This window comes from Watersipora subatra, chromosome 11 (genome assembly GCF_963576615.1).
Source record: "Watersipora subatra chromosome 11, tzWatSuba1.1, whole genome shotgun sequence".
In the NCBI taxonomy this organism is placed as follows: domain Eukaryota; kingdom Metazoa; phylum Bryozoa; class Gymnolaemata; order Cheilostomatida; family Watersiporidae; genus Watersipora; species Watersipora subatra.
In genome coordinates, this window is record NC_088718.1 from 13,767,462 (window position 1) to 13,794,483 (window position 27,022).

The window sequence follows — 27,022 nt, forward strand, 5'->3', positions numbered from 1 at the left end:
TCAAGCTCGAGTAAAGAAACTACGCTCTGTGATGCTGAGATACCTGTGGGACATCATGAACATCAAGTGGCAGGACAAGATCAGAGACCTAGAAATCTTAAAATGGCAGGCTTATCATCGATGGCTGATATCCTTATTGAAAAAGTCAGAGATGGTTGAGCCATGTACTCAGAATTGAACAAGATCGGCTTCCATGTCATATATTATACTCACAACTTTGTGATGGTAAGCAAAATCAAGGAAGGCTAGACGCCGCTATAAGGATGTAGCTAGAGAAATTCAAAATGGAGGTAGATCAATACACACTCACGGCAAAGGACAGCTTGTAATCAAGCTGATTGGAGATCTGCTATCATATGTAAGCCACAATCATGGACAGTCACCTCGACCGACTGCAAGAGAGAGGGAGAGAGAGGGACCCAGAATTTACTGACTGCATGCGGTGTTTCATTTTTACCTTTTTACAAGCCCAGCAACATCCTCTCCGGCAGCGTGAAGAGGTTTGCTCGGGAAGGAGAAGCTGTTAGAAGCAAGATCAGCTGGAGACAAGTCCTTTGGTCTCAGAGTCATCTCAATGATGTCATCTGCCAACACTCGGTCTGCAGAAGAGCATTTGTGTTAAATGTTTAGTAGCGGGAGCATGCCTAATATAGCTGAATGGTTATAAAGAGTTCACCCATCTGACACAACTTTGCAAACTCATTACAGACTTGGGCAGCATTAGTTGCTTTTGACGTCGCTTGCATTGACATTAAAAGGTATCTCAAGATTTTGACTACACTAAATTTATTGCTTACACTAATAGCATTGAGTTTATTGCATTGTGTCAGTTGTCAAACTTTATTGCGTGGTTTCGAACCTATTTCATTGTATAAATTTTATTAATGCTTGGAATGGAATTTATTGCACTGCATGAATTGTATGAATTTCACTGTCTAGCGTTTATAAAGTTTATAAAATTTATTGCATTGCAACAATTTTATAAACTTTGTTGCATGGCATCGAATTTATTGCATTGCATCAATTGTATGAACTGTATTGCATGGAATTGAGTTTATTGCATTGCATCAATTGATGGACTTGATTGCATGTTGATCAATTTATTGCATTGATGGTATGAACTTTATTATTTCACAGCATTGAATTTAGTGCATTGCATTATTTGTACAAACTATATTGCATGATACTGAGTTTATTGCATTGAATATTTGTATGAAGTTTATTGAATGGCATGTATGCATTGATTTACTTGAGAGCATTGATAGCAATAAATTTACTTGACGGTATTGTTAACTCAATTTATTACATAGTCTTAATTGGAATTGTTTAATCAAATTGATTGCATTAACTTTACTGCCTATCACTGATTGCATTAAGTTGAGTGCATGTCATTGATTGCATTAAATTTAATGTGTGTAATTGAAGTCTAATATGTGACATTGATTGCATTAACTTTAGTGCATGTCACTGATTGCATTAACTTTAGTGCTTATCATTGATTGCATTAAGTTAAAGACATGTCATTGATTGCATTAAATTTAATGTGTGTCATTGAAGTCTAAAATGTGACATTGATTGCATTAACTTTAGTGCATGTCACTGTTGCATTAACTTTGTTTCTAGGAACTCATTTCTTTTTCTAATTACTGTGACTGTATCTAATTATTGACCAGTGTAGGTATGCAACCATAGATGTGATGCTGGCGTGACAAACAGACCTGGAGGCGTGATAAAGTGTCAGTATTCATACATAATCATTAAACCAAAGAGTTGTCTGAAAAGGAATGATTGATGGAATGTGCCAAACATTGCACTGAAACTATGCGTCGGTGCTTCACCAAGTCGACAGACACCGATAACATCCTAGATGAAACCTTGACTTTTGATTACCTCTACCTTTTTTAAATAGGGCAGGAAATTTGAGCAGATATTTCTATCAACATGATCAGTGATTTCTTACCAAAGGTGTACGAAATTTTTATTTTATAACGAAATGTAACTATGATAAAATGTCAAAGTAATGGAAATTGTTAAATTAAGTTTAGTAATTTTTATATTATCAACTCTACCACTTAGCTCAACTGAGTCAACTCCTGTGCACATGTCTCTGATGCAATCTTTACTATAATAACATGTGTCTTTGCATGCCTGAAGCCATGCTTGAAGGTTAGAAAAAAATTACTATCAATAAGATTTGAACTCACAACTTCCAGCTTAGCAGGCTTACACTCTACCAATTGCACCAATCAAACAGCCTGCCACATTGAGTAATAATTGTGCAACTAGTTTCTATACCGGACGATCTCTCACAGTGCACCAGACTGCCAGGCGTACCATGAAAACCTCTTTTTTATGATTATTGTTTTATTAGTTTAACTTTTACATATACCGTAAAACCTTTAATTGGACACCACTTCTATTTTAACGCCACCCCTATTTTAACGCCACCTCTTTTAACGCAAAACTTTTACGCGTTGCATTTGTGCTAAATGCAACGTGTAAAAGTCTTGCTCTACGAAAACTTGTTTTGATGCTAATATCGACTAGTTCAGCAGTACACAAGAAAAGTTGAGGTCAGATGACAATGTAGAAGGTATTGGACAACCAGAAGATGTTCGTTCCATCGAAAGCAACAATCAGAACGCAGCTGTCCGAGTGAACGATGCAAATATTTTTGTTTTAAAAACGTTAATTTTTGTTCCTGCATATAATATAAGTATAGTTTGTTTATGTAGCTTATTCAAGAATATATATTTGTAGCATTTAATTGATTATCATTATATAATTTATAAATTGCCGATTTATAGCATGTTATTTGATAGCATCATTGCGGTAATCTGATCTTACAATTGATTGACGCTCATAACTCCTTTCCTATTGCACATAAAAAGCTAGTTTTGGCTGCAAACTGTAACAAACTGTAGCATTAGTATCAATAAGTACAATGAGCTTTTATGCAACATTCTTAAATATTGGTATAAAATAAAAATATGTTTTCAAGTTTAAAATGAAATAAAAATTGAATGCTGTAATATATTTCAAATCAAGGCACAGGTTGTAATATCATCGAAGATTTATTGCAAGCAATATACAACAATTAGTAAAGATATCTCTCGGCTTCCCAATGCATATTTTATTTAGAGATCTTTGACAAGTTAGAGGTAAGTTAGCAGATTTATTGCATCCAAAAGGTTTAATATCGCTTCACCGAAAGAAAAGAGCAAAATATAGGCAACATTCGCTTAGCCTGAAAAAGGGCTAAGTTTATCTTTCAAAAATTCTGACAAGCCATTTGAAAAATACACCGCCAGCCTGTATTTGAACGCCACCTCCAATTGACCACCACTACAGAAGAAGAGTTGAATAATAGAGCGCCATGGCATTCAATTAGAGGTTTTATGGTAATTTAGATTTTCACACTTGAATAAAATGCGGTTATAAAAATATTTACTCTAATATAAAACAATTTCAACATAAAAAGAAAATATCTGAATGGATTAACTTTGTATGTCGAGGTTTAACTGTCCTGTCTTTATCAAATCCAAAGTGTTTCTTCTTTCTTATAATAATCATAGCTCACTTTTTATTATATATATATTATATATATTAATATATATATATTAAATTATTATCAATAATTTCATTCCAAACAAAAATGTTTTTCAAATTATGCCATACGAGATTCGTAAAACAAAAAAGGCAACAGTTAACAAATAAATAGTTAAACATATAACGGTTAAAATACCTTTTTCGGCTAAAAGAACTGATGTTAGTTTTAAGATTGTCAAAGCCCAGGGTTGATACTCTCCCAAAAGGCTCATGAGGCTCGGCCCAAAATCATGTTTTAGGGGGGGTGTTTTCATGCCATGGGGCACTGTCAGTGAATTTGCTACTTTAAGGGGGTTTCCACAGCCAAGCCAGAAAAAGGGCCCATGTTTCACATAGCTTTCTTCATAGTGTTCCTGGTCTAATTAGGTGTTCTCCTAAATACATAGGGGATACATATGCTATAGGCCTAGTGGAAATTATTTTAATAGCTTCTGAATCATATTGGATGTTTAGCGGGCGTGGAACCTGGAGGCCCCCTAGGGAACTCTCTGTGTTTAGGAGGTGTATTTCAAATTGACCAACCTGGTGATTGGGGGTACAATATCTAAGTCTGGGCTTAGCCAGGTAGGTGTTTCTTTCAGAGTATCAACCCTGGGTGTTAAAGCAGCTAGCAATGATATTTTTAAAGCAATTGTTAATTTATTATAAGTATTACTAATTTTTGACCAAAACTTATAAATTGAATTGACCGATATTTTTAAACCGGATAAAGAATTGCTCTAACATTGAATGAAAATCTAAACATGCAGCTCTAGTTTGCTTATAAAAGTAACAATTATTACTCAAATCTGAGTAAAATAAGATGGGGTGAATATGAATAGGCAAATATATAATTTTAGCAAATGAAATAGCAAATAGATTAAATTTTACAAGTACAGCGATGACCATAATTATGAAATCACTTAAAATAAACCTTGCTATTATTTATTTATATTTAATTTATCATTTTTTATTTATTTTATCATTTAATTATTGTTATTAATTTATATTTTATAAAGTGTTTATGAGATGAATTATAGCAACATGCCCATCCATAGAAAACTAAGAATGTTCTATAGAAGTCAAATATTAACTGATATTTAACTTTTTACCCTGACTTTGGTGTAACATAGCGGTATCTGCATACGATGAAAACAAATTTATTAAAAACTAACTTATATTTGCCAACAAAAGTGGCCAATTTTAGCAAGTTTTTTAACATTGTATACATGTAACTATACAATGTCGAATTGGTGACCTTCAGAGTAGTAGTGTCTTAATATTTAGTTGGTCAGCGCTTATTGTCAATCACAGGCTAGGATAAAATGAGTGCTCAATAAATAGATTGCATTTTTAGGATACTTTTGGAGGGAGCCAGAGTATCTATAAAACTTGCTTCTCAAATATATATAGTATGTTTGAGATAATAAAAAAAGTGAGATTATGTCATAAATAACAAGCAACATGAAAAACTACTAAGTTGTAACACAACTACAATCACTTCTATTCCTAATAAGTAGTTAATAGGTATGAGAGAGCTTTAAACCCAACTCTATAAAAAAGCTTTAGCTAGCAATATTTCTATTAAGCGCAGGTTATGAATACTATATTGATAAGAAGCACCTAAAATCCGTAAACAATATCGACAAGAAATTTAAACACACAGCCTAGTAATATACAAGTTTTCAATATATTAATAGCTTGTTACTAGCTCTGGACATTCAGGTGAAATATAAGCTTATTAAAGTGTGGGACAGGAAACAGAAATACACCTATTTAAACAATATTTCTAAACACAATTAACAAGGAATTTAAACATACATGGTTTGGCCTAATAATATTGTTAATAATATTGTATTTTGTTTTAAATAATTACAGTATGTTACCAGCTATAAACATTGAGAAGAAATACATTCTGCAGTTTATTGGAAGTAGTCCAAAAATTGTGACAGAAAACATTTACGCCTATACAAAATATTTACGCCTAGTAAACCCATCAAATCCCTTATCGACAGCATTGGCACTTACCGGCAGCATTGGCTATGATGCTCCATGCCCTGTCCATCTCTCTATCGTTAGCTTTGGGTGAGCATACGCAGAACCTGATGACATATTTATCCTTGACATTTGCTGGCACCATAAACAGCTGGCCAGAGCTGTTGATGACACTCAGGAGACGTTCATTCAGGCCATTTTCTCCCTATCAGAATCAACGAATTATCAGTATTGAGTTTGGCAGACCAAGAGGGTCCGATTCCAAAGCTACCAATTGTAGTGCTAATTTAGCGGTTTCCTCGCTTCCCAAATTAATACTTTGAGGTTGTCGCTTTTTGTTAATTTTATCTGATCTACCAATAGCCTGAGATTCAAACTATAACTAAGTTTGACACTGGTTCTAGACCTATATATTGACATTGTATTTCATTGGCTAAAATGGTGGTGCATTTTTCATAGTCAGTGTCTGAGTTGGTGAAAAATCTCTGTAAAAATGTATTTCAAAACATCAACAGACCAGAAGTCATTCCAACGCAGTTTCTCTCAGCAGAAAGACAACTCCGACAGATCGTCCTACCATAAATGCATTTCAATACACCACATCGGTATACATTGTTTCCTCTGTTCCAAGCATGTGAGTTGTCAGCTCTGTCTTAAATATGTCAGTTGTCTTCCCTGTTCTAAGCATGAGAGTATACTTACACGCAGTCTGAAGCAGATGAGGCCCATGTAAGTTCGACCAATTTGTTCAAATCTTTTGTCCTTGAGCAACGATTTGGTAAACCTTTTGGCCAAGCGAACATGCTAAAATGTTGATCAGAGCTTTACAAGAAAGCTTAACGAATAAAAAAAGTTTTTTGTTTTTGTCACACCTCTGCATTTGAAGTTAGTTCGTTAGTATATCTGAGACTGTCACATATATAAGTATATATATAAATATTATATAACTGTTACTAACTATTATAATTGATAATTATAGTACTAGAAATTCCACTGTCATATAGCCCATGACCAAAGTGATATTGGAAAAAAGAAAGGGTACTGATGGTTGAGAAATGCAATATTAGCAGTCAAATAGGATAACTGCAATGATAGCTGTAATGTACTGGGTGTTATTATATACAACAAATAGCAATAATGAAAGGAAAAGATTATATGTTTATATCTCTCCTCCTGCAAAAAAAGAAATGCAATATTGGCCAATATTAGAAGTAAAATGCACTGATATTATTAGAATAACCAATGTTATTTATATAGTAATAATAAAAAACCAATGCACAATTTTGTTTACATTTCAAAACGGCATAGCTAACAATATCACGAAGTTGTGATATTTATATAGATTTTTAGAAAATCTGTACTACGTAGTCATTGTCCTGTAGTCATCCAAACTTATAATTAATTATTGTAATAATCTCATAAGAAACGTTAAAAAATATCATCGTCATTTGCTTTACTTATACTGCGTTGGACATCAGTTAGAATGGGAAAGTATTCAAATGTGTCGGCAAATGAAAATGAAAAAATTGAAATCGGCAAAAATGAAACGATTTCTGTACTCCTATGTTAATTGCCAAAACCTTCGGCAGTTCGACAATGCTATAGACTGGTGAAAAGTGCACGTTATCTTTTCGTGAAATGCGCAAGACTTCATCGTTCTATTATCTGTCCCTCGGCGTTTCAATTTTCAGTCTTAACTTTTATTAAACCAAGCTTTTCAAGGGTTTTGTGGCGATTTTCGTTGAAATTAATCTGTCTATTTGTGTATAATCCGATCAGATGGGTAAGTTTTAAGATAATACCGACGGTTTACAAAGACTTGGTAACATATTTAAATAGGTTTAAATGTGTTTTGTATCGTTATTATACTTTAACGACTTTACATAACGATGCTTAAATTTGTTGATGAAATTTCTTGACGAGAGTCGTCTCATTGTTGATGAATAATTTTCGTAAGTTGTGTGCACATGCATTTATCATAAAAACTCCCACACTTCGCTCCGCTCGTTTGGTCGTGGGAATATTATAATGTATTATAGTATACTATTATATTATAATACATGTGTAAACAGTTTTCATAGTTGCTGTTTCAAATAATAATGTTTGCCAACATTTTATTAGCTGTATAATACGAAATATCTAGGAACAAAGTAATTGTCTGCTCTTGCATACTTGGTTACAACGCCGTTACATTTTGTGTTTTGTATCGTCCTTTATATGAATTGCTTTTATATCTTGATTATATGAATTGATATACTTAGTGTAAACATGAGAATATAAAACAGACTTGCCTCTCGAATATATTTCTGAAGACCGCATATTCCGTATGTCCGAATAACAAACCATAACTTGAGGGCTCGGAATCTTCTACTCAATGGAATGCCCCAATTCTACAAGCAAGAATTTTGTATAAAACATCGTTTTCTCATCACTGCAAACCTAACTTAGCTCAGGTTGTGTAGTAAAGACCTTATAGTAAGAAGGTTTTTTCAAACACATCCTTTCAGCTGTGTTGGCTAGATTTATCATGGAGAAAGCACCTGTAGGCAATTGCTAATATAAATAAACTTTTTCTTTATTTCCTTTGTCGTTACCTCGGCTGGCAAAGCTCATTATTATTATAGCCATCTGTCTATGTCATCGTTTTGATTTTAGACTAATTCAGCATCTCCAGCCTTCTCTATCTTTTGCCACACTTTGCTATTCTTTACTGTTTCATAAACCTTGTAATATCCATCTTAGGTTTGCACGATTGCGCCCTTGATCCCCCCAATAACGTAAGCCGTAACCATTATCAAGAGCAAAAGATTCATACTCTATATGTCTGAGCCATTTCGAATAGCTTTGTGTGATAGTATTTCAGCTCTTGTCAAGCCTACAATATTAGTGATTACTCTATGATCACTCTATTAGTTACCACTCTATGAGATACTCATGATTAATACTCATGCCACTATAAAATATGAGCTGATGTTTCCTGTGAAAACACAAAAGTTGTCTACTCTTGAAGGTATGTCAACATTATTCATTTTATACATAATAAAGAGTAGGCAACTTCTAGGTACTTGATGCCAAAATATTGGAATTCACATGTAGGTATGAATCATTCCTGGGATTATGCTTGCTTCCTATGAGCTTGCACACTGTAGACAATTTACCTCTCACTGTAGAGTTCAATTATCAGAAATGTAGGCCAATATACCTGGCGTCTCAATTATTAGAAAGACATCTTTAAAAACATGTCCTTACTCTTTTGGATCATGGTTGGACAACTCTAAATTATGTTTTAAGCAGAGGCCTATGAGGACTTGAAGATCTCAAATAATAGTATCTCAGTTCTTTCAGATCAGTCAGTATACAACAAACTTACACTTGTAGCAAAAACTATGTTTATAGCTTTGTGAGATCACTTCTAAACTGTGACATCTATGTACAAGAAAATTAGTGTAAATAAAATGGTTTTTCAGTAACATGAAAACAATTTTAAATTATGTGATGTATATGGAATAGAAGAAGGAATGCTTATAATTTAGTTAAACAATTATACTAAGTACCTAAACATCGTCTAAAGATGTTTTAAATTATTTAAGAAAACACAGCGTGTGTAAATATTGCCAAATACTAAAAACACACTTACAATGCTGACAAATACTGACAAATGTTGACACATGCTGACAAATGCTGACACATGCTAACAAACAGTGACAAATGCTGACAAATTCTAGCAAATGCATACAAACACTGATATCAGTTGTCAGTGTAAAGGCAGGTAGTTTTTTTTTAGATACATACACAAATCTAAACTCTGGTGATGGATATCGGCTATAATAATCAATCATAGCTTCTGCTCACCGATTACAGCAATAAGAAAAATGCTACACTGATAGTAAAGTTGTTAGTTGGTATTCACTCACTCTAAAGTCAGTTGTGAGGTGCTGGTGGTCGTGCTTGAGATAAAGCGGGTCAACACAGAGAGAGTTTTCAAGCGCAAGGCGGTCTTTTACCCACATACAGCCACAGTCAAAGTTGGTCAGCATCCACTTATTCGCATTGAATTCTAATGAGTCAACCGCCTACAATGGAATGATTACAACTTGTTGAGTTGTCTTCCCTTTGTCAAACAAGACAATCACTAAGGCTTAGTATGGATTGTAATAATTACCAATGGCAAAAATAGCTAGCTGCATTTATAAATCAAAGGTAAATATACCTTCAATATAAAATTTCAGAACAATAAGACTTGCCATAGCATAAGGTCGTTTCACTACCTACATACAATGTGCTTCTAGAATACCTTTTGATTATGTCTATTTGATATTATACTACTGAATGCCCGGAGTTGCACGAGTAATAAAATAATCACACAATGAATTTGAGTAGCTTAAGCTAGTAACTTAAGCTAGTAACTTAAGCAAGTCTAAATCTTTACTATAATAAGAGCCGTATCTGAAACTAGCTTAATAATTGTTGCATTACGCTTGAGGATCTCTCACGCAATCATGATCTTCAAGCGTACTAGTAGTAACCAATAGTATTCCCCAAGCTCTTTAATCGTGCATATTTTAACCAATATAATGGGTATGACCATAATTATTCCATTGTATAGCAATGTAACCGCTTAGCCTGGTAGATAAAATTTGTCTTCAGACATGGAGGTTTCGAGTTCAAATCTAGCGCGAAGCAGGTTTTTGTTTCTAAAACTTCATCGCTATAATTGGACACATGAACGATCAACAGACAAACAAACAACCGTGAGATATATATGTATATATAATCAATAAAACAGACTATAACTTTAGATAAAACACTTTATTACTATTAGTTTCATGCTTGGTAAGAGCAATCTTCAGATATAGATATATATCTGAAGATATAACAAACATTGAAAAATCTTTATCAAATATTAATTTCATTTTTATTTTTCATCTTGGCGCGATCAATCTTTTTAAGTTTTAAAAAGATGTTACATGTATGAATAATTTACATGTATGTATATATATATACATGGATTTAAAACTTAAAAAGATCGATCACGCCAAGATGAAAAATAAAAATGAAATTAATATTTGATAAAGATTTTTCAATGAAAGAATATAACTTGACATAAAATAACTAATCTGATCAGAGAGATGCTATAACTAAACCATAGTGCACTCCAACTATGCTACCTCAATGCCATCCAGAAGCAGGTGCTGAAACTCTGGGCATATGAAAGCGTTTCCTGCATAGGCACTGTCTACATGCAGCCACACTTCTAGGGCTAGTCGAGTTAGTACACTGCTGATGCTGGCCATGTTATCAAATGAGCAGACGGATGTTGTGCCAATTGTAGCGCAGACAAAGAATGGTATGAGGTTATCATTCACGTCTCTCTAAAAGGTTATAGAAAATAGATTTACATACAATTTTGTTTTGAGCCAAAGGCTGCAGAAAAAAAGATTTTCTACAATTTTTATTTTGAGTCAAAGGCTAAAAAAAATAGATTTGCATACTACTTTTATTTGGAACCAATAGCTATAATAGAAAATAGATTTGTTTTTTAAACTAAGATCTTAGGCTTACACAAAGATTTTGTCGATTTTATCAGAAAGTACTGGGATTTTCCTATTATTTGCGATTGTTTCCGATTTCCAAGGTGACACGATTGCCAGAATGCTTTAAGATTTAAATCGATTAAAGAGCTAAGAAAAAATGTGTGTAAAATAATGTCACTAGTTGCTATCATTGACATTGGCTATTGTGTTCAAGTTGCAGCATTATAGATCTCTGTTCTGTCGGTCTTCTTGCAACTATAGACATATTCACACATTTGCTTGATCCGAGTGTTTTAAATGTGATCAAGTTTTATCGATTTTAATCTTGAGACATCCTGGTCGTCAGATAACCTCAATCATCAAAAAACAGTCGCTAATGATAGAAAAATACCAACACTTTCTGATAAAATTTATTAAAATTTTGTGCAACCTCATCTTTGAAGTTGATTTGAGCCAAAGGTTATTTAAGATAGATCAATGCAGAACTTAGAGTTGCGGTAGTTAGATTTACTCGAGTTGCCTTCATTCAGCTAAAGTTGTTTAAAAGTTACGAATTGACCAAAATGCATTGTATTTTATAGGAGGCAATCAACATGACTGAAATAGCATGACTTGAAAAAAAAATTGCAAGAACTTTTGTAACGAAACAACACTAGCCTAACTTGTTTTATACTAGTACCCCTATAATATATAACTGCATAATTGTTCTGCAAAGTGGCAAGAGGGTTGAATAGTGCAAGTGGTAGAGTGCTGCTCCACACATCCTGAAAGTCTTGTGTTCGAATCCCATTGAAAGCACTGCATTTTCCTAATCTCTAAGCGTGGCTTTGAATAACATGACACAACTATTATTTTAGGAAAGATTGTATGTTTGTCTCGCAAACGATTTGTTGTATTATGTGCCAAATCTGACCTTTATTTAAGTTCTACTTTTTTGAGATATAAACCCTGGTAGAACACACTAATTTGTCTGTAGAATATGATTTTACAGTTCAATTGCCAGCATAATTTTAAACATTATAGTTACACGATCAACTGAGACAACCTCTCCATTGAGCCTTTTCAAATGTGTTGAAACTTGATCAGTTGCGTTCTAGAGAAATATTTGATTCTTGTGTTTAGCAGATTCATATATATTCAGGAATACAGTGTGCACCAGGTAGCTTCAGGCTTTTTCTGTCATTTACAATTCTTATCACATTCTATTACACTACAATTATGCTTTTATGTTCTTGAGTACCTCCATGGCTTTCCTCAATGTCTCACCATCTAAGGAGTAATCTGTCCCTGGCTCAAGTTGATGCAGTCTGACATTGCAGATTAAGGCTGCCTTCTCCACACAAGAGTGAGCCTAAAACATGATTATCACAACCTTTTACAACCAGAAAATACATATAATAAAAACTAACAATAAAGTCACTTTAATGCATCGATTCTTGTTGATTGCAAAACTTGAAATTACTTGTCAAGTTTTGATTCAGTGCATTAAAGCGCCAACTTTGTTGGAAAAAGTATTCGCTAGTTATGTCTTTACCAGACTAATAAGTTCGTATGATCTATGCCCTTTATTATTCTTTAAATACTACAAAAAACTAACTACTCTTAAGAGCAATTTTGTTGAAATATATTTTCCCGTCTAACCATATCAACAGACGAAAAGAATATTCTTCTTATAAAAATCTATTGTAAGACTTGTGTACTTCCGCTCACATATTCCAGCTTACTATACTTCTAACCCTTTCCTTGGAACATCTTTGAACATATTGCCTTATTCCAAACTTGTTCTTTTCTGCATTTGTATTACAGGTTTCAAAATCTTGTGTAAACTATGCCTAAAATATTTGTATTTATTCTTCCACACATATGACAAACATCCCTTTCTATTCTGTGACACCAACATACTACATCTACCATCATATGTTTCAGTTTATGAACCTTTTGTTACTGTAACCTACAATTCACTATCCCGATTCCCCCATAATACTATTAGATTACCAACTTTTAAAACACTTTTGTTCAACACTCAATAATTCTTGTTTTCTATCTTAAGTTTTGTTTTTCATTGGGCATGTAATGAAAACACCATATTGTTAATGATTGCCAAAGCCTATAAAAGGTTATAAATACAAGCAGCTCGTTGACTTACGAGGTTGGAGCAGTACGCAACCAGCCGCGTGCCAGAGCATAGTCTATGCTTTTTGAAAGCTTTAGTTCTTGCTGCTATCATAGCCACTAAAACGCTTTCACTTGCAGAACCCTGCAACACACCCCCACCTGTTCCACTACTGTGCAAGAAGTTTTCTGGCAATCCAATGGCTTGTCCTGAAAACAGATACAAAGACCTAGAAAAGCTATTTCAGGCATTGACTAAATAAGACATGCTATTGATGTTGCAAGGGTAGTAAGGTCCAAAATCAAACTACTGGAATATTGGCTACTAATTACTACCTACTACTAACTACTAGTTTTGCACTACTAACCATGAACTACTAGCCATAAACTACTAGCTATAAACTACTAGCTATAAACTACTAGCTATAAACTACTAGCTATAAACTACTAGCTATAAACTACTAGCTATAAACTACTAGCTATAAACTACTAGCTATGAACAACTAGCTATGAACTACTAGCTATGAACAACTAGCTATAAACTACTAGCTATAAACTACTAGCTATAAACTACTAGCTATAAACTACTAGCTATGAAAGACTAGCTATAAACTATTAGCTATAAACTACTAGCTATGAACAACTAGCTATGAACTAATAGCTATGAACGGCTAGCTATAAACTACTAGCTATGAACTACTAGCTATAAACTACTAGCTATAAACTACTAGCTATGAACTACTAGCTGTAAACTACTAGCTATAAACTACTAGCTATGAACTACTAGCTATAAACTACTAGCTATAAACTACTAGCTATGAACTACTAGCTATAAACTACTAGCTATAAACTACTAGCTATAAACTACTAGCTATGAACTACTAGCTATGAACTACTATTGACATGAACTTACTTAAGTTTTTTGGTGAGTGTATTAAATAGGACATTTTTAGAGGTTTATACAAATACCTAAATGGGTTAGGAGCTGAAGAGACAAAAATAGAAAATTCTTAAGAAGTTTACCGAGCCAGTCCATAATTTGTATTTCCAGTTCAGTACAGGAAGGACTTGCTGCCCAAGAGAACCCAATACAGCCCAATGCTGACTCCAACATCTCTCCAAGAATTGAAGGAAAAGAATTTCCAGCAGGAAAATATGCATGAAAATCAGGGTGCTGCCAATGCGTCATCTGCAAGAGAAACATTAATATTGTTTAAACTTAAGTATATAGTTAACATTACTAGTTGGTTCATTACTGTCAGTTTGACTCTAAGATAATTATCTATGTGATATTAAAAACATGATTTTGAGGCTTTGTTGTACATCTATGAATATGAGCCACTATGGTTTAGGCGAAAGCACTGAAGTTATCTATTCTTGAAGGCGTGTGAAGCATGTTAAATAGAAGACAACTCCCATATACTTGATGCCAGAATATATAAATTTACATGTAGGTATGACTTACTCCTGGAATTATGAGTTTCTTTACATCTTCCATAATTTTATCAAAGCATTCACCCTCATTTGGTGCAGAGTTTGGAAGTTGATTGATGAGAAAGCCTAAAAAGCAATATGCCATGAGATGAGAGAAAAATTACTTGAAAATATTCTATTCAAAGGCACGGCATTACATCACCTTTTATGGAATCCCAAAGATGCGAAATGGCTACGTTTAGCAAACTATATTTTTGTACTAGACCACAACCATATACTTGACTATCCGCAACATCTGTAAATTTTTCCCGTCCCGTAAAATACTCCAGACTCCGCTTGTGGATGTTTTCAGACATTTTTAGCAAACTATTTTTTTAACAAAAAACTACCTTATACTTGACTATCCACAAAATCTGTAAATTTTTTTTGTTCTGTAAAATGTGCCAGACTTGAAGTATAAAGTACTGCAATTGATAGATATGTTTTTATCAAGTTTCTGAAACCCGTTTCAAAAATTATAACAGCTAACAACACATGAGGCTATTGTTGTAAACACATTCATTTAATAACAACTAATGAATGCCATGTGTTGCATGGGTAATGAAAAAACAACTTATACACAGTGGCAAGTAATGTAGTTGTCATTGGCTAAGTTGACCAATTAGCCAATGGCAAAATTAGCAAATTGGCTACTTTAAGTAACTTAGCTAGTAAATTAAGCTAGTACGCTAGTAACTTTACCATAATAAGAGACGTGTGACATTAAGCGTTAACGTTTTAGCAAGCGACTAGTATACACTAGCCAAATTCCTGGCATTGCACAAGTATTAAAATCAGCTTATAAACAGTGGCAGGTAACCTAGTTGCTTGCCACTTGCCATTAGCCTAGCACATTGCCAATGACTAATTTGAGTAAGCTAGAATCCAAATTGCTAAACTCTCTAATAAGAGCCATGAGAGACCACTTTAGTGACGTTGCGATATGACGTTACGACATAGCAGAGTCGCTACACGTATTTTAATCTAGATAATGACTGATATCACCCAATGAATCGGTTGGTTGCATTCCGCATAGCTTAATGGATTAGTTTATAGCCTTGTGAATGGGAGGTTTCAAGATCAATTCTTCTGTGATCCAGTTATTTTACATTGCTAGATACTAATAGCTACAGCTGGACAAACCAGATGACAAACTTTGGGATTTATACGAATATAAGGCATATACATGTATCGAACACAAGATTTCAACCTGTGAGTCATATGCAAACAACTAATAGCTATAAAAATAACATAAGTTCTAATTGGTTTATTTAGAATATTTAGATAACTTTTTTTCAGTAAGTTTAACTGTGTCTCTGTTATTTAGTCTAAATATTTGACTCCAATCAATAAGAATATATAGCAAATATTCTACCTGGTTTAACACTCGGCACTACGGGGTGCTGCGCAAGGCCCTCAATATGATCTGCCATGTAGTCGATCATCTCTTTCCCGGCTTTCCGAAAATCATTTGCATCCATGGCCATTGCTCACCTGCGATATAAACATGAATTATTGATATTATTTGTAATACAATTATTATTTTTTATTTCTAAGCAAATAAATATATTTATTCCAAGTAATCATAAAATAATAAACCAACCACATTATAGAATGGAATTTTGTGTGGCGCTCCAGGATTTTGATCCATGAATAGTAGAAGTTTGGTTCATTGCTATATGAGTACCTTAATCAAATTCTAGATCAGCCGTGAAACCTTAAAGTTACAATATATATATATAATTATATAATTATATATATATATATGTATATATATATGTATATATATGTGTGTATATACTAGCTGTGCCTCCCGGCATTGCCCGGGTATTAAAAATCAGCTTATAAACAATGAGAAGTGATGAGAGTTGCCTACCACTTGCTCACTTGCTCACCTACCACTATTAGCCTGGCACACTTCCAATGGAAAAATCCAGTAAGCTAGTTAATAAGCGCTAAGCTTCTAATGATGGTACGCCATGACGTGGCGTAAGCATTGTCCAGCTACAGTTATTCTAATAATAGCCATAGCTGGAGGGACACACATACATATACAGACACATACTTTGAGAAATATATATACGTATATATATATATACATATTTCTCAAAGCATGCGTGTCTAACACTCGCCTCATTCAACCAAAATAAAACTATAATTTAAAGATAAAAGCTTCCCTCGTTAGCAGATTGAAATTAATAGTGTGCTGGGTGGCTGGGTGGCTGGGTGGCTGGGTGGCTGGGTGGCTGGGTGGCTGGGTGGCTGGGTGGCTGGGTGGCTGGGTGGCTGGGTGGCTGGGTGGCTGGGTGGCTGGGTGGCTGGGTGGCTGGGTGGCTGGGTGGCTGAGTAGTAAGTAGCCTTAGCCAACTTATCGTGAGTATAAAACGGCATACAGTTAGGCTCTGCCACCGCATGGCATAATTACCAAGTCCGTCGTTGCTTCGAATTTTCATTAAACACGTCAATGTTGAACAAGGACTACCTGTATATGTACTGTGCTTATAGCTAAAGAATTAGCATTGTTGTTGTTCAATCATTGAATTTTAAATTCAGATGTGTATTCTGTTTTTAGTCACCTTGGGTGGTCAAACCCTCAACTTAACTTCAACATTTATTTAATTGTTCATTTAATTTTTTTGATAAAATTCTTTGAGAGTCTGCTTTGCTTCAGATGCCTTTATAGTTTTATGTAGTCTAGAGAGATAACTAAGCATATTCTATTACTGAGAAGACAACTCTTTGTGCGTACTGCAAGTTCTAACTCAATTGAAATTATTTATATAAACGGCAATCGCGTTTTTATATCAAAAAAACAACTTTCAATACATCTGACATACTTTGAACACTATCTCTCTGTAGTATCACAAGGACACTTTTGTATACTGATTGCGTCATATTTAGTATGGAAAAGACAACTCCAAAAGAGAAAGACAATCACACAAGCTATTAGGCAGATTAGCAAAGACTATGGTATTACCAAAAGTTTTTCCATCATGTTGGGCAAAAAAACTGGATTACATAGAAAATTTATCTGTTATATTAATTTATACAATGTAATATAAAATTAAATACCATAGAATCATGAATTGTACAAGTTGATATTTAAAAGGCACACAGCTTTAGGTACATCACTGATCAAAATATAACAGAAGCCCTTCTCAACTCTGATGTTGGGCCAGCTACTAGTATGTATTTTTCAGGAGGCTTCTTCATTGACATAACATAATTTCTTTGCCTCACAAATACAATATTACTGTATTTGTGTCAGCAACACAACAATGATCAAACAATTTATGATACTCTGAGGCAGTGATTTTCAACCAGCATGCTGCTTTGGCAACCGAGAGCGCCGGTCAGCATAGTAGGTTAAGCGTCTTGTTTGAAACTGAAGTACACGAGTTCGAGTCTCCTGCAAAACATTATTTTGTTTTTTTAATTTTCACAACTATTTGAAAGGGGCTGATTAGCTCAGTTGGTTAGAACGTTAAGTCTTATTAGCTGAATGTTATAAGTTTGAACTCCATTCAAATTCCCCATTTGAACCCATTCTGTGTCATTTTGGTTGCCGGTACATCAAGATTTTGCTATTGTGGAAAATGTGCCACGGCTCATAAAAGGTTGAAAATCACTGCTCTAAGGTCCAATAGATGAGTAAACAGGAACGGTGGTTTACAGGTACATGTACTTGCAACCTGGTGCAACAGGGATAGTAGTCTATCTCAGAGCTTCTCTATTCATTTTCATCGCTAAACCCTCTACGACTGATGAGAGAGGGCGATCTAGCACCTTCTTGTTTTGAATGAGACATAAAAGCTCACAACATAATAAAAAACAGATATATTCGGAATATATGGAAACAATATGTTATTGGAAGGTCATTATAAGGAAAGTCTAACATTTTCACACAACAGCAACATACCTTTTAATTTACCGTACAGTAACTGCAATATTATTGGTTTGTATCGACAACTTTTTCTATTTTCTTATCACATACACTTGGTTTAGGGCCCATGATTACGGCAATCTTACATCAAGTTGAGGGAAGCATGCACCTTCAAAGTTAATTTAAATCAATTTTTTTCATTTATATTTTCTTCATACAGTTTATGCTGCAAAAAAAATTACAATATTGTATTTGTCTAAAACAAAGTTAAAAAATATACAATAGATATCCCTATACATTGTTTCAGAAGGAAAACAATATATTTAAGGCTAACTATAGAACTTTCATTATTTGAGAACTTGAGCCTTCTTGAGACTCTGTTATGCAGAATTTCTCATGTAGTACGAAGCCAATAATTTACATAAGTTTATTACATTTATTGGAATATGCGTAAAAAGAGGTGTATCTCACAAGGGCATTTACTGTTCTGTTATTTAGTGTAATTATGTTTTTTGTAACATTGGCTTTCTAATATTCACTCTACCAGCTAATGCTCTTGCTATACCATCTCTAAATGTCTATGTCTTACTACTTGCTAAGTTTAGTCACTCAGTTGAGTCGGTGCTAGTATAAAAAACAAGTTTTAGCAGATGTTAGACAGGTGTTAGACAAGTGTTAGACAGGTGTTAGACAGGTGTTAGACAGGTGTTAGACAGGTGTTAGACAGGTGTTAGACAGGTGTTAGACAGGTGTCAGACAGGTGTCAGACAGGTGCCTGACAGGTGCCAGACAGATGCCAGACAGATGCCAGACAGGTGTTACACAGGTGCCAGACTGGTGTTAGACACGTGTCAGACATGTGTCAGACAGGCGCCAGACAAAGGTTAACTTCTTAACTGAATAGTCAGAGAGAGAGTCCAGCTACTGATGTGACATCACCACAGATAAGTCAGATTCAGAGCCTAGCTACTTCATATCTGCCATACAGCTACGTTTTAGTATTGTCACTGATAGTTTCATTAAACTTTTTCAAGAGTGCCAACCATCCACGCAGTTTGCTTTATTGAAGCACTTCATTGACAGTTATACGTGCTTTACAACAATTGAGAGATCAAACTGCATTCTATCAACTCAGCTAGAAAATATCTGCTTTCAAAGTTTAAACACTTCTTGTCCATATTTTTGTTTTTATCAGTGTCTGCACTTACTTTCTTTTACCTGTATTGCTATTTTGACTTATCGTAAGTGACAGTGATATTATACCCACTGACTTTTTTAACAGCCAGAGTTAACTTCTTAACCCTCATTGAATGACTGATGAATAGGTCTGAGTTTACAAATGGACTTTCTTTATTTGTATAGCAGTCGTGAAAACTGCAAATTAATATGAATGTATGATGCAACTTAATTAAAAGCATAATATACAAAATTGATATACATATAACATATCATAGCATAAAAGCAGCACAATAACAAACATTCTTTAATTGTCAATAAGTAATAAAGCAATAGTAATAAAGCATTAGTAATAAAGCATTAGTAATAAATCATTAGTAATAAAGCATTAGTAATAAAGCATTAGTAATAAATCATTAGTAATAAAGCATTAGTAATAAAGCATTAGTAATAAAGCATTAGTAATAAAGCATTAGTAATAAAGCATTAGTAATAAATCATTAGTAGTAAAGCATTAGTAATAAAGCATTAGTAATAAAGCATTAGTAATAAATCATTAGTAGTAAAGCATTAGTAATAAAGCATTAGTAATAAAGCATTAGTAATAAAGCATTAGTAATAAAGCATTAGTAATAAAGCATTAGTGGTCATATAAAGTAAAAATTACAATTAGATGTATAAAACGTAAATTCATACCTTGTTTGACCTTCAGGGTTGAAGTTAAAGTCCTTTAAAATAGTTTTTGGAAAAAGCTGCTTAAAATGCGAGAAAGAAAAAATGGCTGCCAACTATATAATGATGTCAATAAGTAGAGTAATATATGAAATAGAAATACACATGTAAAGTAGTCAAAATGAAACTGGCAGCGTAGTCAAGAACTCTTTACATTTGTTGTCTGTAAGTGGCATTTGGAAAACTGATGGAGGACAAAAAAAACTCTGTTTTATATCCTAATTATGTCTCAAAAACAATATTTTGTGCAAAGCTTTAGTAATATTGTAACAGTGAAATCATACCGCAAGCAGTAAAGGGACAACATCCCAGTGTGAAGTTTAAATATAATGCCTTGATTCATCACTGTTGACTGCATAAACCTATTAACTATACTACAGTTAATAGGTCTATGGTTGACTGTTGTTGGCAGTAAAACCGGACCACACCGACACAAGTCAAATTAAAGTAGGAAATTTCACAACCAGTTTCTTACAGGAGACCAAAGCTCATGGTACATAACCATTCCGCTAAGGTTCACAGAGGTCAGAAATTAATTACGTTTCCCCGCCGTTTGCTATGATGTACAAACTTTGTAAGATAAGAGGTAGATTCTAGCACATGCCGTATGTGACTTGAGCCTCAGTCGTTTTCGGCATTTGTCATTTAGAATTTTTTTAACTTTTTCATAAAATAAAGGAAGATGCTGATAAACCTTTAAATAAAACATTAAAAGCAATAACAATATAATAAACAAAGTTAGTCTCAACTCCACCTGGTCTAAACTAGAGTAAGTTAGTCTCTATTATCACTGTTGATCTCAAGTCTACATTCGTCTTTCTAGAGGGAAATAATAAGAAATAGTTTCTTTTATTGTTTCTTACTTCATTAATTTAGTCTTAAATTATGATTAATTTTATAACTTAAAATTAATTAAATAATTACAATTAATTTTAAAATATAATTTATTTAATATCATTTAATTTTAAAAATATAACATATTTGGCTGCGTAGTTTTATATAATGTACTTTTTAAATATGTTCATACGTAATTACCTGCAGGGTTTATTGAGAAGTTTCCATCGGCTTTGGAATTAATTAAACTAATTACAGAGTATTCTTTATAAGAATACTTTCTCCAACATGGAGAATTACCTGGGTCCGCGACCACAAAAAATGATTAATGGTACGAGCCAACCACCGCATCGCAAGGATACTTATTAAACTGGTGGCTATTTTGACCATATGTCTGATTTGCATGAGTGTACTGGAATAAGTAACTTTGTGTGTGATATGCCGTCTGCAGTCGTCTGTCCACTCCCAACTCATCAACAGTTAAATCTTTCAAATAACGGGAAAACAACTTGAAGTGTTTAAAATGTTTTGCAAAGTTCTGCAGGTTTAAGCAGAACCTTGCAATTAAATATTCTGCAGGATTTTCTGCTCAAGATCCGCTATTGAATGGAAACATTCGTGCGAATAGATACGTCTTTGTAAATAGAAATAAAAATGTTTAATATGTAGAAAAATTGATCATACAAAATTCCATATGATTGGATCATCACCAGTTTCATAAAATACTAATTTAAAAACACTTTAATAAAACCTATTATTGTTATAACCTACCTTCGCCGAGTCCTGTTTCTCAATTGATGTCCGCTGATGGTCAAAAGTTCGAGAGCTTGACCATGCGTAGCCTCTGTTCCACCATTTCAGTTAGCAGCTCTATATTATAATAATTGAAAAAGCTTCTTGCATGAACAATTTATTTGATTTTATATGCTAAGAACATTTGATGAATTTTTAATTAAAACTAGCCGTGTGTTCATGACAGCCATATAGATTGGTCAGCTGCAATTAAACACTTGAGGCGTTGTAAAGGCAGTGACTATTCATATATAATACATTATGCCCAGACTAATATCCCCTTTTTCCTCTCATCCCAGATTGATTTTTTTTGCGTCACGCTTTTTTCATCGAGATATCCTATAGCATCGCAAACTTAGCTTAGTTGAGAAATGGGTGAACAAGTGGAAGGTTATAAATTCTTTCCATGATCGATTCTTACATTGCGCACAGGAAACTAATCAAACCTTCAAACGTGAGACAATCAGAAAAGCGATAATGTGAGCTCAACATATCGTCATAGAGTGGGTGGGCAATCCTTCGAAGATAGAGTATGTCTGCTTACCTCACTCCTAGCAGAGAATGTGCGTGTTCGTTTTGGTCAGTAGAGATCTAGTCGAAAGGACAAACTCGACGGCATTGTTGGCAATAGGCTATCAGTCGAGTTCATAGCCTGTAATTCAAAAATTTAAGACAATTAAAAAGATTTGTATCATAACACTATCATTTTGCTACAATTCCTAAAAAATACACATATAGCCGTAACATCCCAATTATGCCATCTCGAAAGATTTCACTATACAGTAGATCCTCGGTTTACAACAGTCCCGACTTGCACCGTTTCGCCGTTACAACGTACTACCCCATAAGAAATATAAAAAACATTAAAGCGTTTCCGATTTACACTGTTCTGCGTCGTAAAAAAAAGTAACCAACAGCCAATTAATTCCTCTCGCGCAGCAAATGAGTACGCTGTGAGGCGGTGCAAAGTGAGAAAGATGGCGTCATTTTGTTTTAGTGGAGTGGTACGCCGTATTGGTTGTGTCTCACCGTTCTTTCACGTGCTTGATCGTTTCTTTTAAATCTTTGCCCTTCATTATCTTTCCAAAACGTAAGTCAGATGCTTCTGATGGTAGTGCATCAAAGAAAAGAAAGGCCATCACTATGGAAATGAAATTAGACATTATCAAGCGCTCCAAAAACGATGAAACTGCAACGGACATTGGCCGGTCGCTTTGCCTTAGTCGTTCTACTGTGGCTACTATTTTGAGGGATCGTATAGTTGAACATGTTTGGAGTACTTTATTTATGGTGTTTCGACTTACACTGAAATTCGACTTACACCATAGTTTAAAAACTGATCTGTGGAGTAAGACGAGGACCCCCTGTATATAGCCTGTAAAACAAATGAACACGCATGTCAGTAACGTTTTGGGAGTTGAACGAATCAAATTTTTGCATAGCACCTTGTATATTGAAGTAAAGAAGAACACAATATGATGTACACACTGTTACACCCATATGTAAGAGAATTTTACAAAAAATAAGTTTCATGCATATTAACATTATGTGTGAAGTAGGAATGGCATTTGTAGTTTGGAAAGGTGTGATCGACTATCGTTGGAGTTGTCCCACCAATAGCGATAGCTATTGAATTATCAATGAGCAGACAGAGTTCACCGATAGTTATCGCAGACTTAGCAGCTGGTAAAACTATCATATTATCGAGAAGATAATTTCACTAGCCAGATGACCACACGTGCCTGAAAAGATCGAAGATTGTGGAAAGCGATGGGTAAAGGAAAAGCGGCAGAATAAAATCTGCAGAAGAAATAACAAAAGCCATCTGCAAAATTATTGGGTTATATTCTTTTTTATTATTCGATAACGATATATAAGTTTCGGATGTTTTGATAGGCTAAAAATAGGCAACATATTCATATCGAGAAGACAACTACCGACTATCGCAATCGACTATCGAGCAACCCTAGGGTGAAGTACTTTAAGTGTGCTGCAATCATAATACAGAGTATGTTTATCTGTTAGAGTTAGTACAACATTATGGAGCTACACTAATATTAAATATGAATTTAGCTAACAGCTAAAAACTAACAGTATTTTTATCTATTATTATTATTATTATTATTAAAGCGATAGCGTATCGGGGCAGTCTCGTGCTGTGTGAGAGATCGTCATGTGTAATAATGAAAAATGTGACAAACAAATCGAGGCAACACAAGCCAAGAAGTGATAGATCTTGCTCTACTTGTAGATGCTAGGGGAACACTCACATTAGGAAAGTGGCTTTAACACATGGCACAAGTCGAATTACTCTAACACTGTACAAGTTGAGGAAAGAGAAGAATGAGCAAGCTGGGACCAGCTATTTTGGCACGAGAACAGCATGCATAGTGGAAAGGACCGTACCAATATTCTTAGATGTAGAAAGGTAGTCGAGTGTTGTGAAGATAGTAGCTCGCTTGACTGGAAATCCAAATATCCAGGTTCAATTCCTTTGCTTAGCAATCTTTTTTCTAAAGCTCTTAGCATGGCTTCAAGCAGACGAACAGACATGGCTCTTATTATAGTAAAGATTTTCCACTAATAGCTTACATTTGACCAAAACTATACTTGTTAACGCAAGGCTGAATTCTAGACATAATGCATATTTCGGCAAAATAACTACAAACCTTCTCTTTACAAGCATTGTTGTGCAAACGGTTGCTCTGTGACCTTCGCTGGTCATGTGTTCAGTGGCAAGGAAACCTCAATGACCGGGGTCATGCCTGTTGCAGAGAGCACTATAAGGTTTGATGGCATTCCTGGCTTTTTTCAGGGATTGAACCCCAACCCATTGTTGGTAGATCAGGCATCCTAGACCAGTAGGTCACAGCTACTCTGACAAATTCACATGTGATTAAACAACCAATTTGACTCTAGTTCCTTTTAATTACTCAATCAGAATATGATACACGAATGCTCTCAAGTTGACACGCTGCTGCCTAAAGTGATACTCTTAGATGCTCTTATTATCACCCACTCAACATTTGAGCCTTTTAATTTACCCCTCTAAGTCTAATCCTGCCTTTTAGTTCTCCGCTAAATTTTTATACTTAATGGAATTTTACATAAAATAAATAAAATCGAGTTTCAAAACTAGACTTTTTATTCATTAAAACTATAATCTTCATGCTTGATTTGTTTGAGCGAAGAGTTTTTATTATACTAATAAATATTGTTGGTTTCCATTTAAGCTAGCCAACAGGTCAACCAGTAGGTACTGATGCTAAGCATTACATAATGAGACTACAAGCAGGTACTGAGACTAGATTTTTGCGTTGTGTGTTTATGAATATGACTGATAGGGCAATATCAGGTTTCATTTAAAAACTATTATATGGAAAATCTTATAATTATTTATCTAAATAAAAGAACTTAATTAAATTATGCACTCTATTTGCATATTCCTTCATTCTTGAAAGAGGTTTTTCAACATATTCCAGAATATCTTTTTCAGAATTTTTCAGAATATATTTTTCAGAATATTCCAAAATATCTTTTTCAGAATATTTCAGAATATCTTTTTCAGAATATTCCAGAATATCTTTTTCAGAATATTCCAGAATATCTTTCAGAATATTCCAGAATATATTTTTTAGAATATTCCAAAATATCTTTTTCAGAATATTTCAGAATATCTTTTTCAGAATATTCCAAAATATCTTTTTCAGGATACTCCAGAATATCTTTTTCAGAATATTCCAGAATATATTTTTTAGAATATTCCAGAATATATTTTTCAGAATATTCCAGAATATCTTTTTCAGGATATTCCAAAATACCTTTTTCAGAATATTCCAGAATATATTTTTTAGAATATTCCAGAATATCTTTTACAGAATATTCCAGAATATCTTTTTCAGGATACTCCAAAATATCTTTTTCAGAATATTCCAGAATATATGTTTTAGAAAATCTTTTTCAGATTATCCCGGAATATTCTGTCATCTAAATAAGGTCCAACAGTCAAAATAGGCCTTTGAATAAACCTCCGTCTAAAGCCACTGTTGAGAGTTTGGGAAAAAGATTGCGTGTTATGGGAGTCAAACTCATGACTTCTAGAATTGTAGACCCACACTCTAACAACTCTACCACTCAACTGCTCACTGAGATACTCAAACAATTGTGCGAATGGTTATTATGTCTGACAATCTTTTACGACGTACAAAACAATCTTCTAATGGCATTAAATATAATAAATTGGTTAGTAAAATATCGATGCCATTTATGGATGGCCTTGAAAAAAGCCACGCTCATAAATTTGTGCTCACTTACCCTTTAGGACAGGCAAATAATTTGATGTTTGATGTTACCCTGATAACATAATTTTCATGGACAAGCTAACAAACAAGACTCACAACCGGGTGTTATCCAGCGAAATTGCATTTAAAGGTCTGATAGATAAAATGGTTGAGCCATGTTTCTAAAATCTCATGTTTAAAAAAACTTTGCAGTACACCACTATCTAACCAGCTAAAAGTGCCAGTTTTTGTGCTAAGAAAATCCATTGTGGTATATTTGAATTGTTCCATTTAATTTAATTGTAACACATAGGGTTATACCACCATGCTAAGTAAGCAGGTAGATATTGGCTTCTATTGGCTTCTAAACTCGGTAGATACGAAAAGCCGAACGCACTGAATGACTGAACAGACCGAATATCTTTTTGGAGTTGGCCTCCCTCAACTATTATCTATAAATCAATTATTATCTATAAATAATATTGATCGCATGTTTCATATGATTATAATAAATATTACTATACATGTATATAGAAATAAATATATTAATTTCCAATTGAATAAAGAAACACTTTTGGCTAGTTGTTTAGCTACTAGTTCACTAATGGTTAACGATACTACTG

The 27,022-nt window shown here is 34.0% G+C and overlaps 1 protein-coding gene across 1 annotated transcript; it reads right to left on the minus strand.

The window, feature by feature from the left end:
* Window positions 1-16,187, minus strand: LOC137407825 (aromatic-L-amino-acid decarboxylase-like). The gene is made up of 12 exons (XM_068094205.1): window positions 16,078-16,187; window positions 14,695-14,789; window positions 14,253-14,418; window positions 13,264-13,439; window positions 12,358-12,468; window positions 10,752-10,955; window positions 9,498-9,656; window positions 7,875-7,973; window positions 6,286-6,387; window positions 5,617-5,788; window positions 458-599; window positions 1-43 (listed from the first exon to the last, which is right to left on the minus strand). Exons 1-12 carry the CDS (start codon window positions 16,181-16,183, stop codon window positions 1-3), a joined length of 1,575 nt encoding a protein of 524 aa, XP_067950306.1. The 5' UTR covers window positions 16,184-16,187.
* Between the last annotated feature and the right edge of the window lie 10,835 nt (window positions 16,188-27,022).

What these genes read in the sequence shown, in the direction of transcription:
- LOC137407825 (XM_068094205.1), bottom strand. Translation starts at nt 16,183, where the DNA reads ATGGATGCAAATGATTTTCGGAAAGCCGGGAAAGAGATGATCGACTAC. An exon ending in CATTGAGGAAAGCCATGGAG is followed by an intron (nt 10,956 to 12,357) that starts GTACTCAAGAAC and finishes ATAACCTTTTAG; the next exon opens with AGAGACGTGAATGATAACCT. An exon ending in GTTGCTGGGCTTGTAAAAAG is followed by an intron (nt 44 to 457) that starts GTAAAAATGAAA and finishes GATGTCCCACAG; the next exon opens with GTATCTCAGCATCACAGAGC.